General features: G+C 42.9%; 1 protein-coding gene across 1 annotated transcript; it reads left to right on the plus strand.

Moving 5' to 3' along the window:
* The first annotated feature begins 234 nt into the window (after positions 1-234).
* nmnat2 (nicotinamide nucleotide adenylyltransferase 2) lies at positions 235-13,390 on the plus strand. The gene is made up of 11 exons (XM_070919555.1): positions 235-319; positions 5,536-5,624; positions 7,592-7,659; positions 7,781-7,859; positions 8,371-8,497; positions 10,563-10,643; positions 11,161-11,205; positions 11,367-11,443; positions 12,494-12,595; positions 12,722-12,789; positions 13,288-13,390. Exons 1-11 carry the CDS (start codon positions 235-237, stop codon positions 13,388-13,390), a joined length of 924 nt encoding a protein of 307 aa, XP_070775656.1.

The raw sequence follows: 13,390 nt of genomic DNA on the forward strand, positions 1-13,390 counted from the left end.
ATAGTTAGATATAATGGGGACACTAGAGTAATGATGGTCCTCAGTCTGCTGTGTGAGTGTCTCTTTAACAGACTGACGCTGCTTCCTGCCGCAGACACACCAACCTCGCCTCTCTCTCTGCGGCGGCTGCCTGCTACAAACAACCGACGACCGGGGACTACGAAGCACACAGGACCGGGACCCGACCGGACCGGGACACAGGAACCGACAGGAACACAGAGACCGACAGGAACCATGACAGAAACCGCTAAAACCCACGTCATCCTGCTGTCCTGCGGCAGCTTCAACCCCGTCACCAAGGGACACATCCATATGTTCGGTAAGGGGGGGGGCAGGGCTGTGTGTCATTAGAGGATGAAGATCACCTAAAAACCTCCCAAATAATAACATTACATATCTGCATCTGAGCTAAAAATCAGAAAACTATGACTGAGGTTTGGTGTGTTGTGTCTGGTCGCTGTCCAGCAGGGTGGTGCTGAAATGGGCGACGGCTCCACATCCAGTGGAATATGCAGATAACACAAAGAAAAAACCCAGTAATCACACTTTTCAAGAATACAACCGAGCCCAGCTCAGCGCAGTCTGAACCCGTTTTCAGACGGAAAAGACGGAAATGTTCCGTGTTGAACCTCCGCAGGCCTCGCGCGGCGTGTGGCGCAGCCCAGAAACGAGGGCTCTCGTGACGGATCCTCCAGAGATTCAGCATGTAGAGACAGAAACACGATGCAAAGCAAAGTCCCGAACAGACAGCCTCCGTGTGAGGGCAGCGGGCAGTGCCTTGCTCAGCGGCGGCTTCCTGCGTCATTAAAGAGGAGCTGCGGTTAAAACAGCAGCAGATGAATTATTCATGCTGCTGTCACTAAACAAGCATCACATGCAGCTCACAGGGGTTTACCTGGGCTCTGGGGCCTGTACAGTACTGAGCAATTCACTTCATCATTCATTTTCTATCTCAAACTAATACGGATTTATCCATTAATAGTGATGTAATTATGTTGTATTAAGGGGCTAATTAATGGATAAATGAATGGACAGTAATATATGGTAGTAACACTTAAATTAAGTTATACATTAAAAGGGCCTTCATTTCAATTATGGCTTTCAAGCTTTTTGGTCATTTGTAAGGGGTTTTCACCCTTTAAAATCCCTTTTGAATTGTGGAGATAACCAAAAACCCTTTAATGTATTATAATCTATTAATTTATCTAATACTTACAATCTAATTCTGAGGTGAATCCCCACTGGAAAGGAGATAAGGTGTTTAAATTCAGGAGTTATATACAGATACAGGGTACAGGAGAGAGGACAAGCACCTCTCTAACATCTAAAACCACCACTAAATCTTTTATTTATCCTAGTTTTAACAAAACTGGTCCTGATTTCAGTCTTTTCTCCAGCTGACGAGATGTCTCTCCTGAGAAACAAAAAATACCTTTATTGAGAAATGAGGCAGGAAAAAAGAAAAAGAACTATAATAGATAGTAGAACATAATAATAAAACTTAAATAATACAATAATGTAAGGTAAATTGAATTTAAAATGAAAGTCCTCTAGATATCAATAAACACCTTCATACTAAATATTTATCACTGATATAATGTATAAATAAGCCTTTTTTAAAGTGCAACATACTGAATAAATTATAATTCATTTAATACTCGCTGGCGTCAACTCGTGTCGTGTCAGTGGTCACCACAGCGCCCCCTAGTGGTGACAGCAGCTGGCTAGGTCCTTTCATCCCATACACAGTACACAATACACAGTACAGTACACAGTACACAATACACAGTACACAGTACACAATACACAGTACACAGTACACAATACACAGTGCAGTACACAGTACACAATACACAGTACACAGTACACAATACACAGTACAGTTCACAGTACACAATACACAGTACACAGTACAGTTCACAGTACACAATACACAGTTCACAGTACACAATACACAGTACAGTTCACAGTACACAATACACAGTACACAGTACACAATACACAGTACAGTTCACAGTACACAATACACAGTACCTAGTACACAATACACAGTACAGTTCACAGTACACAATACACAGTACAGTTCACAGTACACAATACACAGTACACAGTACACAATACACAGTACAGTTCACAGTACACAATACACAGTACAGTACACAGTACACAATACACAGTACAGTACACAGTACACAATACACAGTACCGTACACAGTACACAGTACAGTTCACAGTACACAGTACACAGTACACAATACACAGTACAGTTCACAGTGCACAATACACAGTACAGTACACAATACACAGTACAGTACACAGTACACAATACAAAGTACAGTTCACAGTACACAATACACAGTACAGTTCACAGTTCACAGTACACAGTACCCAGTACACAGTACACAGTATTTGATTCACAGATCACGTTTCTCTTGTTTATTTAATTTAGTGGACAGTTAAATAATTTGACATTTCATCTGGAACAGCCGCCATGTTTTTTGAACAGACCAATGACAGGCCAGCCAGCGGTGAGTCGTCCAATCAGCTGACTCATGGTGACCTTTCAGAGCAGAGAGAGAAACAAACTGACCCCTTCAGACCTGGATCTGATGTGTGAAGTACACGAGCTCCTCCAGACTCTTCAAAACGAAATACTTCACATTCAAACAGGAGTTGTGCAGCAACAGCATGTCAGAGCCTGCCATGTTCTGTAGCTCGCCTCTCACAAGGCGTTCTTTTGGACACAGGCATTTATTTTGCACATCCGTGCCGTCTCAAGCGTGCCGTGAGAACTCGTTGGCCGCATTAACTCAAGGGGAGTAAAGGAAACTTCACGCTGAGTCTTCACTTAATGAAATATCCGAGAGAATTACTGCAGCGACGATGTAAACATCTTCCTCAATCACTAACCGGGCCTCAGTGCAACACACCAACATCGGTTCTGCAGAGTAAACATCAGGCTGGTCCTTTAAGACGTGTGTTCTTCTGTGTATGCTCTTATTGTATTTATGTTAATGAACAAAAATATGCTTTTATTAGAATGTAAATTATTGTTATATTTAACTCAAATCATGAAATGAACTTTAACTGACTCTTAGGGCAGCTACATGGTATATTGGAAGGAATTCTACTATCAAGTGTTTTTAATTTGCCAACCTGTTCTGAGCTGAACACATGAACGTGTGCTGCGTTCAGATCAAACTTTCTTCTTTGATGATGATGCAGCAGCGCAGCAGCCATGTTCCCATCGTGACCTATTTTCACCAGCAGCTCCTCCGTCTCTTTATCGTCTCTGGGCTTCTTCTTGATGGAGCTGAAGGTGTCGCTGTGAAGGAGAGTTAATCAGAAAACCACAAAAACATTTCATGTCATTTGTCTTTTATGGAAATCTTGATTCATGACAGACTTAAAGCACAAAGTAAATACTAAAATCAGTACATCAATTCTTGCACATGTACAAATAACTGAATAACATACATCTTTCAGTAATGTACTTTTTTACACCACGTTTAAGCAAATATTACTAAAAAACATGATGATACTTTTACTGTAAGATTTGCTTTTTTTCCTTCATGGCCTCTACACTGACTAAGGATTATTATATTTCAGAATAAAGATAATAAGTCGTGTTCCCTCGTGATGTTGGCGACTTGGTAGATCGTTTAATCACCATTTTATGAGCTTCATGAGCTCACCTTCCTCTCACATCCTCAGAGACACGAGAAGGTGGAAATACTGACTCATTTATTTGCAAGCTAACAGTTGTCTCGCTAGCTAGGTTCAGTCGACTCAAAGTATTGTAAAACGGGCGAACAGGTTGTGTTCACTCATCTGTTGTTCCAGCTGTTTTCCTTGAATCACTTCCTGTCTTGCTTTCGTCTTTTGAGAGCCTGAGGAAACAGCCTTCAACAAACAACAACAAAGACTTAAAATCATAACGATCCGACCTCAAACTCAAAGTCCTCCTCAGCTTCAGCCGGCTGAACACAAAACGTTCTTTTTCTTTTGATATGAAGCATGAATCATCGTTGCTGGTGTTTGAAAATAAAATGAAACAGAACACAAAGATGTGGACGATTTTGTCTTGAGTCTTTTTCACGTTATAATGACGTCTTTTTCTCTCATCCAAAGCATGGAGTCAAATTCAATAAAACAAACCAACCTTTAATGAGATGAATTAAATTGATTAATTTTAATTGATTTTGTGTAGTAATGTAAAAGGTCGTCCTCACCTCTGTACTCTGGATGACCTGCAGCAGAGCTGCGGCTGATAAATCAACAGATGATTGCTATCAGTGCTGAACTGCTCTGTGTTGAATCTGCCATCACAGCTTTAATAACAACTTTGTTTGTGTCTTCTTCTTATTTTCAGTCTCAGAAACATTCAGATTCCTAACGATCGCAGTAACAGAGTGAATCTTTGCCAACAAGTCAAACAAAAACTCTCCATCAATCACAGTCCTGCTCAAAGAGCTTGTTAGCGTCACTGTCGCCACAGTAACAAACTGTTCAATAGTTTTCCTTGTGTAGGAAAAGTTCATTGGGAATGCAGATGAAGCCTGGAGCAGAGTTTTCAAAATAAAAGCCAGCAGTCAAAAAGTTGCTGAATTGTCTATCTTTCACTTCAAGTCCTTGTTCTAATCTGAGCAGCTTCTAAAACAGAGTAAGTGTCCATAGCATCCAGTGTGGCAGCCTGAAGACAAAACAGAGGGTTTACTGCACCGGTAACAGTCTGAACCTGCTGCTTTCAGCTGCGAATAACCTCATAGAGAAACTAGCAGAACATTCATCTTAAAGAAGTGCAAAAAGAATCTACAGAGGAAACAAAATACAATACACATATATATACTTATATACAGTTAGGTAGTTTAGTGCAATGGTTCCCAACCTAGGGGTCGGGCCCCTCCAAAGGGTCACCAGATAAATTTGAGGGGTCGTGAGATGATTAATGGGAGAGGGAAGAAAAAGAAACATAGTTCTGATACACAAATCTGTTTTCAGTTTCTGAGCTTTTCTAATCTTTAGTTTTCTTGTGAAATATTGGATCATTTGGGCCTCAAACAGTTACTGAAATGAAACCATGTAAGACGTTTAGAGGAGAAATGTCTCTTTGGTGGAACTGACAACAACTCAGAGACATCTGAAGGTCCAAACCAGACCCTTGTTTTTTGTAAGAGGTCACACGTCAAGTAGGAAGGTTGGGAACAAGTTGTTTAATATTTAACAATGTGTTGTCTTGTCATATGTTTTTTATGTGAAATCTTAATTTGCAAAGTAAAGCTGTCAGATAAATGTAGTTGAGTAAAAAGTACAATGTTTCCCTCTGAAATGTGGTGGAGTGTAAGTATAAAGTATCATAAAATGTAAATACTAAGTAAAGTACAAGTATATCAAAACTGCACTTAAGTACAGTACTTGAGTAAATGTACTTAGTTACTTTCAGCTCTGGGTTCAGTCAGTGACGACCCTGTGTTACCTTCATGTTGTGCCTCACATTTTCATCCCCAAACGTTCTCTCTGTTTGTGTGTTTGCAGAAAAAGCCAGAGAATATCTGCACAAAACAGGTCGTTTCATCGTGATCGGAGGGATCATCTCACCGGTGCACGACTCCTACGGAAAACCTGTAAGTCATGATGGAGAAAAAATCCCCTTTCAAACACGACAGAGATGTCTCATTTATTGAGCATTTTCCACAATGTCAGACTGTTAATTGAAGCAGTATGTAATCAGAGTAAACCTGTGTTCAAACAGCAGCCTGTGTGGGTTTCATATGTTGAACACATCACAAACCACAGATAACATCGCATCGAGCAGCAGATAACAGCCAGCTGTGTGCGGCTGCAGATCTCTGCTGTTGTTTTCCACCCGACTTCCTGCAGGAATTAATGAAAGTCTTGTCCTACTTTTGCTGTGCCTCTATAGAAACACACATCATGAATAATAAATGGTGATTTTCAGCTTCAGTACTTTACCTGCAGCTAAACAATCCAGTCGATGGTTTATTAATGGTGGAGATTATTCACATTAATTATTACCTTGTTAATATGTCAAGTATTATCAGACCTGATACTAACAGCTGAGTCACCGACCTGACAGTCATCACAGACAGATGTGATGGGTCAACAGCAGCTTTTAACAGCTCTTATATATGTGCCAACCATAGATGCTGGCCGGAGTGAAACGCAGTGGAAAAACCACTCTTAAAAAAGTGCTTGAACTGTAAATGCATCATTCTGTCATGACAGTTTGATCGATATACTTGTATGGCTTCTGATGTGACTGCAACACGTCATTGCTACACAGCCAACCAAGATATCCATGAAAAAGAGGACCCAGTCCACTGAAAACACAGCATGCTACCAGTTTACCTCCTTGCTGACCAACAGAAGCTACCTCAGTATTTTTTCCATAAATTCCCATTGAAACGATCTCCTCAGTCATCCCCAGGCTACAGGCTCATGTTCCGACCAGCAGTGTGAAATATTTACACTTTGTTTCTGACAAATCAGGTTCTTTCTGTCAGGTTGATGAACGGCTCTAAATACTACAGTACCCATGAGCCTCGGCTGCCACTGTTATGGTGAAAAAGTGGTGGTGAATTCAAAATGCTTCATTGTTGCAGCTGTGAACAAAACTGACCCAGAATCTGAGAAACTGCAGATTGAAAAAACAGTTTTCTCTGCAGTGTAATCTTTACTGTTAGCACTGTTAGCAGCGCACATAACAGAGTATGAAGCTCTGTGATTGGATGTTTGTTCGTGAAATGCACCCTGGGAGTTGTAGTTGTTCATCTTCTGTTCTGATGAAAATGAACATATTTTTCCCAAAATAACTCCTCCCACTGCACACCTGTATTTACATCACATGGCTTAGTACTGTAGTTATAAGGTGTGAAGTGCAGTTTGTGTGTTAGTGTATGAACACATTAAGTCTTCACGTCCCCCTGAAGACGTGAGGACAGAGGAAACCAGGAAACATGTTCTCAGAGGAATGAGACTCCTGAACCGTGGCCTGAAGGATCAGCTGTGACTCGGCTCGAACAGATCTGTAGCGTCTCTTGATGGTTTGGAGTTTGCAAATATTCACACTGTCCAAATAATAATAAGGGTGCACAGATCCCACCGTTTCACTGCAGTGTTTTTCTGTTTGAATATGTTTAAACTGACAAACATCTGCACATTTATTAAAAACCTGCATCCTGTATTCATACTGTGCTCAGATCAGTCGAACCACAGTGTGTAAATGGACACTAAATACTCATGAACCATTTCTAATGTTTTCTTTAAATGTAAGAATTATTTGCATTAGAATATCTTATATTATTATATATATTATATTCTGATATTTCTAATGAATGAAGAAAGTTATTTCTGTTTCTTTTGTCAGTCAACAGTTAACACAGATCCACTATTTTTAACTAAAATCTCCTCTTTGGTATAAAACTGCAGTGATGTTGTGATGAAGTGTCAGATCAGAGGTGATCCGGTCTGATAAGGGACTTCAGTGAACGATGGAACAACAGAGTTGTTTTACGGTGTAGGAGCATGAGTCGCACCGTCTAACACTATCTGTGTAACTGTGTGTCTGCAGGGTTTAGTGCCCAGCAGACATCGTCTCACCATGTGTCAGATGGCTGTCCAGTCCTCTGATTGGATCAGGTGAGACAGCTGTTATATCTCTTTATGCGATGTTGAAGAAAACTGAAAGTGGGAAAGAAATTACAATCCCACGTTATATTAAGAGATTTTAAGGAGGTCCTTTGACACGTCTCTGGTGCAGGGTGGACCCCTGGGAGTGTTACCAGGACACCTGGCAGACGACCTGCAGCGTGCTGGAGCATCATCGTGACCTGATGAAGGTGAGGAGACATTTGTCATTATTATTATTATTCATATTAATTATTTTAGGAACCTTTTCACTGCAGAAGTTAATGGGAGACTGGAGAAGAGGGAAACTTCAAATCACAAGAGAAATTAATTATTTTTTATTTGGATGTTTTTATTCATATGAAAATGTTGTAAAAGTTGTTCAGCACTTACAATTGAACATGAAGTTTGTAGGATATATTTTATATCCCTGTAGAGGCTTGGAACATATCTGGTGAGGTTTAGAGTGACTTTTACTTGATATACTTTCACGTAATTTTTAATGTCACTAAAAGTTTTTAATTTATCATATCAACTAGAGGCCTCAGCCTCACAACATTTGAACCTGATAGCATCAGCAAAGCCTATGTGCAGCGGTTACCATGGAAACCTTAATCATATTCCCTACATTCCCATCTCTGCGTGTTCATAGTTTGTTTGTCTCCAGTAAAATGTTGCAGTTTTGGGAGAACCAGTGTTGATGAAGATGTTTTTGTTCTTCAGAGAGTCACCGGCTGTATTCTGTCCAACGTCAACACGCCATCAACGACTCCTGTGGTTGGTCAGCCACAGAACCAGACTCCGCCCATCTTCCAGAACCACAACAGCATGAATCACAAGCCAACAGCCAGTGAGTCATGTCCCTCCATGTTCATCACTTATCCGTCCATCAGGAAGTGAGGGAGTAAACTCAAAACACATCAATACTCACAAAGGCAGTGGAGGAAGTATCCAGATCCTGTACTACAGTAAAAGAACTACTACCACTCTGTACAAATACTCTGTCACAGTAAAAGTCCTGCATGGAAAATGTTCCTGCAGTAAAAATCTGTGAGTATAATCAGTCAAATGTCCTTAAAGTCTTCCAGCAGTCAGATGTCCTCCTGTGACTGTCCTCCTGTGTCTGTCCTCCTGTGTCTGTCCTCCTGTGACTGTCCTCCTGTGTCTGTCCCCCTGTGTCTGTCCTGTCTGTCCTCCTGTGTCTGTCCTCCTGTGACTGTCCTCCTGTGTCTGTCCCCCTGTGTCTGTCCTGTCTGTCCTCCTGTGTCTGTCCTCCTGTGACTGTCCTCCTGTGTCTGTCCTCCTGTGTCTGTCCTCCTGTGTCTGTCCTCCTGTGTCTGTCCTGTCTGTCCTCCTGTGTCTGTCCTCCTGTGACTGTCCTCCTGTGTCTGTCCTGTCTGTCCTCCTGTGTCTGTCCTCCTTTGTCTGTCCTCCTGTGACTGTCCTCCTGTGTCTGTCCCCCTGTGTCTGTCCTGTCTGTCCTCCTGTGTCTGTCCCCCTGTGTCTGTCCTGTCTGTCCTCCTGTGTCTGTCCTCCTGTGACTGTCCTCCTGTGTCTGTCCACGTGTCTGTCCTCCTGTGTCTGTCCTCCTGTGACTGTCCTCCTGTGTCTGTCCTGTCTGTCCTCCTGTGTCTGTCCTCCTTTGTCTGTCCTCCTGTGACTGTCCTCCTGTGTCTGTCCTCCTTTGTCTGTCCTCCTGTGACTGTCCTCCTGTGTCTGTCCCCCTGTGTCTGTCCTGTCTGTCCTCCTGTGTCTGTCCCCCTGTGTCTGTCCTGTCTGTCCTCCTGTGTCTGTCCCCCTGTGTCTGTCCTCCTGTGTCTGTCCTCCTGTGTCTGTCCCCCTGTCTCTGTCCTCCTGTGTCTGTCCTCCTGTGTCTGTCCTGTGTCTGTCCTCCTGTGTCTGTCCTCCTGTGTCTGTCCCCCTGTGTCTGTCCCCCTGTCTCTGTCCTCCTGTGTCTGTCCTCCTGTGTCTGTCCCCCTGTCTCTGTCCTCCTGTGTCTGTCCTCCTGTGTCTGTCCTCCTGTGTCTGTCCCCCTGTCTCTGTCCTCCTGTGTCTGTCCTCCTGTGTCTGTCCTGTGTCTGTCCTCCTGTGTCTGTCCTCCTGTGTCTGTCCTCCTGTGACTGTCCTCCTGTGTCTGTCCTGTGTCTGTCCTCCTGTGTCTGTCCTCCTGTGTCTGTCCCCCTGTGTCTGTCCCCCTGTGTCTGTCCTCCTGTTATAGATTCTGTCATTAGAGGATTATTCCTCCTCATTAATGTGAAGCAGGATGTTGCTGTTGGAGTTGAGGTGGAGCTCATTCTGAACTATCAGCTAATGATTATTAGCTCACTGTGGATGAATCAGCTGATTATTTCCTCCATTAATGGATGGATTGTTTGGTCACAATGACCCAGAGCCCAAAGTGACGCCTTCACAAAGCTCCACATTATTAACAAGACGTTACAGTTATTAACAGCATTCAGTGTAAAATGTACATTTTCATATGTTCTGTGTGCAAAAGTCCTAATTTGTAAAGTAACTGAAGCTGTCAGATAAATGTAGTGAAGTAAAAAGTACAATTTGTCCACAGGACAAATGGGGGGACAAAAGGTGGACTTTTGAGTGAACTCTTGATATGCTGCTTACATTGTAGTGATGATGATGATGATGATGAAAGTGTGCGATTGGGCTCGCTCCTTCTTCAAACAGAAATAAACTGAAGTGACTTTGCCAGAAACCCACTCGCTGCTGCTTGTGGCCTCTATGGGTTATTGAACTGCTTCCTTTTGTTTAGTGCAAAAGGGTGAGAACCTTCTCGTTGCTTCCATTTAAAAGCTGTGTTAGTATGAAGTCACAAAGGAAACTGTAGTAGATTATTAAGGTGGTGATGATGATGATGATGCTCTGTGTTGAGAGCTCTTCTTTCTTCCTCTGCTCAGTCAAACTGTGGGGGAAGGTCAGTGAGAGTTTGGGGAAGATCTGCTGCGTCCGCCCTCACATCGAACGCTTCACCTTCGTCGGTAAGTAGACGTGACGCAAGTAGGAATGAAGAGGGCTGAGAAATGAACCAGCACATCACCGTGTGTGTTTTGTTGCTGTGCCTTCAAAGTGTGCCGGGCTTTACAGCGTTGACCTGTGACACATTTGACTCAGAAAAAGATTAGAGATTAATTCTGCCGATCATATTCCCTCTCGCGAAGTATTTGTTTCCTGCTTAAACATTTGCAGTCTGTATTTCATGATTGCTTTAATGTGAAGATGTGTCCGCAGCGCGCCACCTAAAAATACAATAAAGTCTAAATCACAGAGCAGCAACAGGAGCTATGATTGGCCAGACTCCTGCCAACACATGACAGCTTTAAAAGTTATATGTTAAATGTGATTAATCATAATTCATTTACAATATCTAAATGATGAATTGATAATAATGGCCATTGTTAGAGTAGTTATTCTAGTGACACACTCCAGACCCTTTACATTGCTTGTACACGCTGAACATATATTGAATTACATGTATATTTTGTTTCATCGTGTCAGATGAAAATGCTAACCTGGGGACTGCGATGAGGTACGAGGAGATCGGTGAGTCGTCTCTCCAGTATGTGAACCTGAACAGACTCCTGTGTTGTGGTCTTCCTCCCTGCTGTGTCCTTCTGGTTTGTTTGTATCCAGTAAACACGTTGTTTAAACATGTTGTTTACTGAGGACGTGTCTCTTTCCTCCTGCCTGTTTGTCGTCTGTAGAGTTACGCATCTTGCTCCTGTGTGGCAGTGATCTCCTGGAGTCCTTCTGCATCCCTGGCCTGTGGAAGGACAGTGATGTAAGCACACTGTAGCCCCGCCCCTTCACCCTTTGACCCCGCCCCCATACCCCACGTAGCCCCACCCTTTAGCTCTTTCCTCTGAACTCTATCGTAATAACCGACAGGTCATTTCGATGTTGTTGACAAAGGAAACACCTGCAAAAAGAAAACGGCATCACACGTAGCATGCAGCGTTGTTCTGCTCTCACACTGCTAAAAAGCAAACCAACATGCTAACATGAATGTTAGCTGCTAGCAAGAGACAATGAAGGAATTCAAGGGTTCATATTAATTAAGTTCAAATGCAGTTTTTATCTGATGAGAACGCATCACAGGTATGCTGTACATGTGAAATGCCAACCAATACTGACTCACAGGATGTTGGCTGTTAAGGTGAGTTGCAAAGTGACTTTTAGAGGCTGTGCGATTGTATATATATTGTAGATGCAAACTCACCCTGGGGGGCACAAATCTCGAGGTTTTATGATTCCACTTCACTCACGTGAGTGGGTGGGTGACTTAGATAACTGCTCGGTCACATCAGAAAGTGACACAGCAAAAGTTCATTTGTGAATCCTCACAAATAGTCGGTGCTGTAAACCTGTGAGGGTAGCTGTTGAGCTAATTACTAACATGCTAGCTAATATAGCTCATGTGCTAGCTGGTTTGCTACCAGTTAGCTAACTAATTTAGGAGGCTAACTGGCTTGTTTGCTAACCGGACAATAAGTTAAAACGGTTCATTCAAGGTCACGTATTTGTACCAGTGTACGACAGTCTCCTCCATCTGGACTCTCTGGTTCTGTTCATTCCCTCAAAGGTCAACGCTGTCCAGAAGGTTTCTCATTCATCAACAGCGAGTGAACTGTTGAACTGTACACAAAAGCACCACAGAAATGTAATTCTCCTCAACAGTCCACTGATCATGGAGAGTCCATGAGGTGGTCCAGATTGGGTCCAGAATGTGTCGTAAATGTTTGTGTGACTGGAGAAGCTTAAAGCTGTTATTGAGTTATCACCTTCTGTGATTGTGTAGGAGCGACTGAAGGTTGTGTTCCTGTGGTTTCAGATGGAGGTGATCGTGGGGGATTTTGGGATCGTGGTGGTTCCTCGTGATGGAGCCGACACAGAGAGGATCATGAATCACTCCTCCATTCTCCGCAAGTACAAGGTCAGAGCACAATGTCACTGTTCACACCTGGTTCCTCACTTCTGACATCAATATTTACACTGTATGAAAGAGACATGTCCTCCTTCATTGTCTCTTCTGGTCTCTGTGTGCTGTTCCTGGTTTCAGGACAACATCATCGTGGTGAAAGATGCCACGAGCCACCCAATGTCCATCGTCAGCTCAACCAAGAGCAGGTGGGCATTAAACTTAAGATCTGACGTTGTTACTGTGTTTTTCCCTCTGGTCTGTTTGAGAGCACAGAAGTTTGAAATGTAAAAATGGATGGTGACACACAGCTAATCAGCAGAAAGAACTTCCTCAGTCCTACTGTCAAAGGCCAGCTCAGTCAAGACGGTTTGCTGTTGCTTATTCGTTTGTCAAAGTTCACCAAAGTTGAACATTTGTACGGATAAACTTGACCCCCCAGCAGATCTACTGATTGTGCCCATGTCAGTGAAATGAATGTATTTCCTGCAGGAAGTTTGCTGGTGTTAGTGTGCCACCAGGTGACAGCCATGTTTCTCCAACGCTGAAGACTTTTAAGGATTACGTGTTCCTTTATGGGCCCAAGCTCAAAGATGTTTTGGAGATACATGGTTGTTATAGGACAGTGATGAAAAGAAATAGAGAATAGAAAAAAGAGAAATATAAAAACTGAATTAACCCCCCCCCCCCCCCCCCCACTCCATCAGACTGGCCCTGCAGCACGGTGACGGCCATGTTGTGGACTACCTGAGTCAGCCCGTCATCGACTACATCCTGCAGAGTCAGCTGTACATCAACGCCTCGGGATAG

The sequence above is a fragment of the Enoplosus armatus genome, chromosome 14 (assembly GCF_043641665.1).
Source record: "Enoplosus armatus isolate fEnoArm2 chromosome 14, fEnoArm2.hap1, whole genome shotgun sequence".
Lineage (NCBI taxonomy): Eukaryota > Metazoa > Chordata > Actinopteri > Centrarchiformes > Enoplosidae > Enoplosus > Enoplosus armatus.